This window comes from Carlito syrichta, unplaced genomic scaffold, assembly GCF_000164805.1.
Source record: "Carlito syrichta isolate Samal-C Ts95f unplaced genomic scaffold, Tarsius_syrichta-2.0.1 Scaffold315591, whole genome shotgun sequence".
In the NCBI taxonomy this organism is placed as follows: Eukaryota; Metazoa; Chordata; class Mammalia; order Primates; family Tarsiidae; genus Carlito; species Carlito syrichta.
In genome coordinates, this window is record NW_007259687.1 from 117,913 (window position 1) to 124,427 (window position 6,515).

Below are 6,515 nucleotides of genomic sequence, written 5' to 3' on the forward strand. Positions count from 1 at the left end.
CCAATCCACTCACCTCAGCCTCCCAAAGGTGCGGGATTACAGGCTGAGCCACTGAGCCCGGCTGATCATCTATCTTTTTGTCTTGTTTTTTTTTTTTTTGAGTTGGAGTCTCACTCTTGTTGCCCAGGCTGGCGTGCAGTGGTACGCTCCCAGCCACCACAGCCTCGACCTGCTGGGCTCTGGCGATCCTTCCACCTCAGCCTTCCAAGTAGCCGGAACTACAGGCGTGCGCTACCACGCCTGGTTAATTTTTGATTTATTGTAGAGACGAGGTCTCGCCAAGTTGCCCGGGTGGGTCTTGAACCTGTGGGTTCAAGCAGTCCACTTGCCTCGGTCTCCCAAAGTGCTGGGATTACAGGCTGAGCCCTCAAGCCCGGCCCTTTTTTTTGTTTTTGTTTTTTTTTGAGTCAGTATCTCACTCTGTTGTCCAGACTGGAGAGCTGTGGTATGATCATGGCTCACTGCAGCCTTCACCTCCTAGGCATAGGTGATCCTTTTGCCTCAGCCTCCCGAGTAGCTGAAACTACAGGCACGCACCACTACGTGCAGCTAATTTTTTTCATTTTTTGTAGAGACAAAGTCTCACTATGTTGTCTAGGCTGGTGTCAAACTTCTGGGCTCAAGCCATCCTCCCACCTCAGCCTCCCAAAGTGCTGGGATTACAGGTGTGAGACATCTGGAGTCCTTTTCTTTTTTTTTGAGTTGGAGTTTCACTCTGTCAACCAGGCTGGAGGGCAGTAGCACACTCCCGGGCACCGCAGCCTCAATCTGCTGGGCTCAGGTGATTCCTCTGCCTCAGCCTTCCAACTAGCTGGAACTACAGGCATGCACCACCATGCCCAGCTAATGTTTTGATTTACTGTAGACATGAGGTCTTGCCAAGTTGCCCAGGCTGGGCTCGAACCCCTGGGCTCAGGCAGTCCTCTCACCTCAGCCTCCAAAGTGCTGGGATTATAGGCGTGAGCCATCATGCCCGGCTCCTTTTTTTGTGGCAGAGGCTGGGTCTTGCAATTTGCCCAGGCTGACCTTAAACTCCTGGCCTCAGGTGATCCTCCTGCCTCAGCCTCCCGTGTAGCTGGGACTGTAAGTGTGGACCAGCACTCTTGGTCCTTAAGTGGAAATTTTATAAGTGTAACCCAATTACATGTTTGCAATGACAAATGTCCACACTTTTTCCTGCCAAAAATACATAATCTGACTCTTATCAGACAAACTCAAATTGATGGATAGATATTTGACAAAGTGATGTCAGGATCATGAAAGACAAAGAACCACTAAAAAATGAATACAGATGAAAGGAGACTAGCGAGACATCCAATGATCTTAGACTAGAAAGTTCTTTTGCTATAAAGGTCATTATTGGGACAACTGGCAAAATTGTTCATTTCCTGATTCTGAGCAATGTATGGTGCTTATAAAAGAGAATGTCTCAGCCTAGGCAACACGGAGAGAACTCATGTCCAGAAAAAATTAGCCAGGTGTGGTGGTGAGTGCCTGTAATCCCAGCTACTCGGGAGACTGTGACAGAAGGATCACCTGAACCCAGGAGGCAGAGGCTGTGGTGAGCTGTAGTAGTGCCACTATACTTCAGCCTGGGCGACAGAGTGAGACCATGTAAAAAAAAAGAAAGAGAGAGAGAGAGAGAGAAAGAAAATATCTTTCATTTTAGGAACTATACAGTAATGTGTTTAGAAATAAAGAGGAAACAATTTCCACAACTTTTAAAGATTTCAGAAAAATATATATATAGTCATAAACAGCAGAAAGCAAATGTGACAAAACATTCATATCATAAGTAGCTGTATAAAGCCGGATGCGGTGACTCACGCCTGTCATCCCAGCACTTTGGGAGGCTGAGGCGAGAGGACTGCCTGAGCTCACAGGTTCGAGACCAGCCTGGGCAACTTAGCGAGATCTCATCTCTACAATAAATCAAGAAAAATTAGCCGGGCGTAGTGGCATGTGCCTGTAGTTCCAGCTACTTGAAAGGCTGAGGTGGAAGGATCTCCTGAGCCCAGCAGGTCGAGGCTGCAGTGGCCGTGAGCGTGTCACTGTCCTCCAGCCTGGGTGACAGAGTAAGACTCCAACTCTTAAAAAACAAAAAAAAGAAGTATCTGTATATGAGGCTTCTTTGTACTATTTTTGCAACTCTGCAAGCCTGAAATTATTGCAAAAAAAGATGGAAATTCTTGCACCACCAAGGAGGGAGGGTCACAAGCCCAGACTCTGCTGCAGCTTGTCCACGCCCCGCCACGCCTTCCTTCTCTGTGCTCACAACCACTCCTGTGGTTTCACATCCCATTTGGCTACTGACTTTCCAGCTCACCTCTGAAGTCTCTTTCCAGACCTGGAGACTGGCACCTTTACCTGCCCTCTCCCCCAAGTGTCCATCGGGAAACGCCAAATTAATCCATGAACGGGCACACAGTGTTTAAAGGTACAGTCTGTGACATCAGTCACACACAGGGCCAGCCTGGGAAACGTAGCAAGACCTCAACTCTACAACCAAATCCAAAAAATTCGCCAGGCATAGTGGCAGGCACCTGGAGCCCCAGCCACTCAGGAGCCTGAGGGGAAAGGTTGCCTGAGCCCGGGAGGTTGAGGCTGTGGTGAGTCATGACTGTGCCACTGCCCTCCAGCCTGGGTGACAGAGTGACACCCAGACTCAAATAAATAAATAACATGTAAGGGAGGGGGACGTAGCCTGACAGGGGTGCAGTTTTTGTGTGTGATTAAAGTCACGTTGGCAACTGCTCCAATGCCACATGACTTCAGGATGTTATATTTAAGGGAGGAGAAAACAGTTCTGGAGTGGGATGGTGGTAGTGACTGCACAACGATGTAAATGTGTTTGATGCCACTTGATCACTTAAAAATGTAATCTCGTGGCCGGGCATGGTGGCTCACACCTGTAATCTCAGCACTTTGGGAGGCGGAGGCAAGAGGGTTGCCTGAGTCCGTGGGTTCGAGACCAGCCTGGACAACATAGTGAGAACTTGTCTCTACAATCAATAAAAAAGTTAGCTGGAGCCGGGCATGGTAGCGCGCGCCTGTAGTTCCAGCTACTTGGAAGGCTGAGGCGGAAGGATCGCCGGAGCCCAGCAGGTCGAGGCTGTGGTGGCTGGGAGCGGCCACTGCACTCCAGTCTGGGCGACAGAGTGAGACTCCAACTCAAAAAAAAAAAAAAAAAAAGTTTAGCTGGGCATGGTGGCCTGCACCTGTAGTTCCAGCTACTGGGGAGGCCGAGGCAGAAGGATCACCAGAGCCCAGCAGGGCGAGGCTGCGGTGGCCGGGAGCGTGCCACTGCCCTCCAGCCTGGCTGACAGAGTGAGACTCCAACTCCATCAAACAAACAAGCAAACAAACAAACTGTAGGCTCCATCCTGTCGCTCTCTCAATGGAAATCATTCACCAGCTTCCCATCATCCCTTGGGCTGAACTCCAAACTCCCCAGCTGGGCTGCCGGGTCACCATGGCCGGACTCCATCTGCCCCACCTCCCCACCCAGCCCTGCCAGCCCCCTTTCCAGCTGCCGCCTCCTTGCCCTCTGCCTGGAAAATGCCACCTCCACAGAGAGACCTGCCCCACCGTGGCCTGGGACATCGTAAGCACACGAGACAGTAGAGACAGTCGAATGGACAACAGTCCGTCACTCCTGCCCCAGCTGGGCAGAAGCTTCCAGAAGGCAGGGCCAGGGCACTGCCTGGTTCACAGCAGCATCTGGGCTCCGAAGCTGCTGGGTGAGTCCATTCCCTGCATCTCTCTGGGCTGCTTCAGGCCAGGGTGGTGTCCCAGGCACCTCTGCCCTCCTCCCCCCCGGGGGGGCCCTCAGGCTGGGCATTGAAAGGGTCGGGGGAGGAGCTGGAGATAGGAAGGAGCGGGCTGGAGGTGACCTGGGCAGAGAGTCCCTAAGCAGGAGAGGACCGCCTCACCCTTCTTCAGCAGGGTCCCCAGGACACGGGAGAGTTCCAGGAGGACAGCCGTGCCACTGCTGGGGTCCACGGCCCCGTGCACCCAGCTGTCCCGGTGGTTTCCGTATAGCACGTAGCGGTCTGGCCAGAGGAGCAGAGTCAGAGACCAGCGAGGAGCGGGAGGCGGGCGGGGTGGGCTGGGCCGGGGCAGGGCCGGGTGAGGTCGGAGGGGCGGGGCGCTCGGGGCAGAGCAGGGTCCCGGGGCACCGTGAGCGAGGGGAGGGGCTCACCAGGTTCCACGGCCCCACGGATGACACCCAGGACGTTGGAGGAGTTCTTCAGCTCTAGGCGATTGTGGACACTCACGTTTACCTGGCTGGGGAAGTGAAGGATGTGACCCTGCCCCCTCACCTCACCCAGTGCAGGAGAAACTGAGGCCCCCCCAGAGCGGGAAAGGGACATAGCAAGGTCACTGGCCAGGAAGTGCTAAGAGAGGCAGCAGGGCTGGAACTCCGCTCCTCCCATTCAAATTCTCCTTTCAGTCAGGTGTGGTGGTGCGCGCCTGCAATCCCAGCACTTTGGGAGGCCGAGGCGAGGGAATTGCCCAAAACCCGCAAGTTCGAGACCAGCCAGGCAACTTGGCAAGACCTCATCTCTGCAATACATCAGAAAATAAGCAGGGCATGGTGGCACTTGCCTGTAGTTCCGGCTACTTGGAAGGCTGAGGTGGAAGGATGGCCAGAGTCTAGTAGGTTGTCACTGGGGTGGCCATGAGTATGCCACTGTGCTCCAGCCTGGGCGACAGAGTGAGACTCCAGTTCAAAAACAAACAAACAGACAAGCAAAAACCAAATTCTCCTTTCATTTGTTCACTCACTAGCTCACTCAGTAAGCATTTATTGACTCCTTAGTGTATACCCACACCCCACTAGGCTCTGGGCAATGACTGTGAGAGATGACAGAGATCGGGTGCTTGTAGGGCCTCCCTCTCCTGTGCGGGACAGACCACGAGGACAGGAACAACTGCAGGAGGTAAGGGGATCCGGGCGGAGAGGACACCTGCAGCCGGGAGCACTGCAGATCTGCACATGGCAGAAGCAGCAGAAGCCCTGACTTGGGATCTTCAAGAGGAGGAGACAAGCCAGTTGTGGTGGCTCACACCTGTAATCCCAGTACTTTGGGAAGTTGAGGCGAGAGGATGGCTTGAGCCCAGGAATTGGAAACCAGCCTGGGCAACATAGCATCTCCACAAGAAATTTTTAAAATGATGGGTGTGGTGGCGCACACCTATCATCCCAGCTACTCAGGAGACGGAGGTGGAAGGATCGACAGCCCAGGAGGTCTAGGCTGTGGTGAGCTGTGATCGTGCTACTGCACTCCAACCTGGACAACAGAGTGAGACCCCCAACTCAAAAAAAAAAAAGAGAGAGGGAAGAGGTGGAGTGCGGAGTCTGGGGTGAGGCAGAAGGGGCAGGGAACCCCCGCCGGACCGTATGGGCCACCCAGCTGTTTTACTGACTTCCCCAAAGACAGGACAGGCATGTGGGGGTCGGGGTAGCGGCTGGCAGAGAGAAGAAAGGGGAAGACCAGGGCTTGAAGTGGAAAGAGAAGACAAAAAGGGATGGGGAGAGAGGGCCCCCGGGGGATGGGGGCGCCCCCACCTCACCTGTCTGCAGGGAATTGGCCATTGGGCCGGAAGCCAGGCCCCAACCGGTAGTCACAGCCAAGCGCTCCCTGCCAGGCAGACAGGGCCACGTTTCCATTGAGGTTACTGGAGAGGACAAAGCGAGGCCCAACAGGGGGAACGTGGGGGTGAGGGTGGGAGTGGAAATTTGGAAGCCACTGGGGAGTGGGCAGGGCTCCCCAGGGCACAGGCTCACCAGAGCAGGACTTTGGCATCCCGGAAGCCAATGGGCTGTGTAGGAATCGGGGGAAATCCAGAGACGTTGGCAAGGTCCAGGCGGAAGGAGGAGGGTCTGGCTGGCAGGTAGGGAGTCAGGGGGTCTCCAAAATACTCATAGTAGGAGCCTCGTTCCACCCCCGAGGGGGGCAGGTACCAGGAGTTGGGAAAGGTCTCGCCGGGTGAGCTCAGCCCGTCGTTGATGTCAGCTGGGTCGGTGTACACCAGCACCCCGGCCACCCCATGCTTGGCAGCGTTCACCGCCTGCGGGAGGCAGAGGAGGCCACGGGCGGGGTGGGGGTAAGGGGCGGAACAGGCCACTTCCAGTTCCTCTTCCTCCCTCCTGTGCGGTGGAAGCCAGGACTGAGCTGTCTTCCCACCAGCAAGATGATGTTTGAACGAGTTATGCATGGCAGTGCTGCTTGCAACAGCAAAAAACCATTGGGTGCAACCCAGCCAAGACTTATCGATGGGGCCTGGCTGAGTAAAAGGGAGTATCCAGTAATGCAATGGTATGAAGCGGTATAAAGGAACAAGGATAGCCGGGCTCGGTGGCTCAGCCTGTAATCCCGCGCCTTTGGGAGGCTGGGGTGAGTGGATTGCCTGAGCCTGTGGGTTCGAGACCCGCCTGGGCAACTTGGCAAGACCTCATCTCTACAATAAATCAAAAATGAGCCGGGCATGTTAGCGCGTGCCTGTAGTTC

General features: G+C 54.6%; 1 protein-coding gene across 1 annotated transcript in view; it reads right to left on the reverse strand.

The window, feature by feature from the left end:
* The window catches only part of NAALADL1 (N-acetylated alpha-linked acidic dipeptidase like 1), a 16,317-nt gene that overhangs the window by 5,586 nt on the left and 4,216 nt on the right, over positions 1 to 6,515 (reverse strand). Inside the window, exons 5-8 of the mRNA XM_008073003.1 lie at positions 5,792 to 6,075; positions 5,578 to 5,682; positions 4,202 to 4,287; positions 3,933 to 4,052 (exon numbers count right to left, since the gene is read on the reverse strand). Coding sequence (XP_008071194.1) covers positions 3,933 to 4,052; positions 4,202 to 4,287; positions 5,578 to 5,682; positions 5,792 to 6,075 — 595 coding nt within the window. The remainder of the gene's footprint in view (positions 1 to 3,932; positions 4,053 to 4,201; positions 4,288 to 5,577; positions 5,683 to 5,791; positions 6,076 to 6,515) is intronic.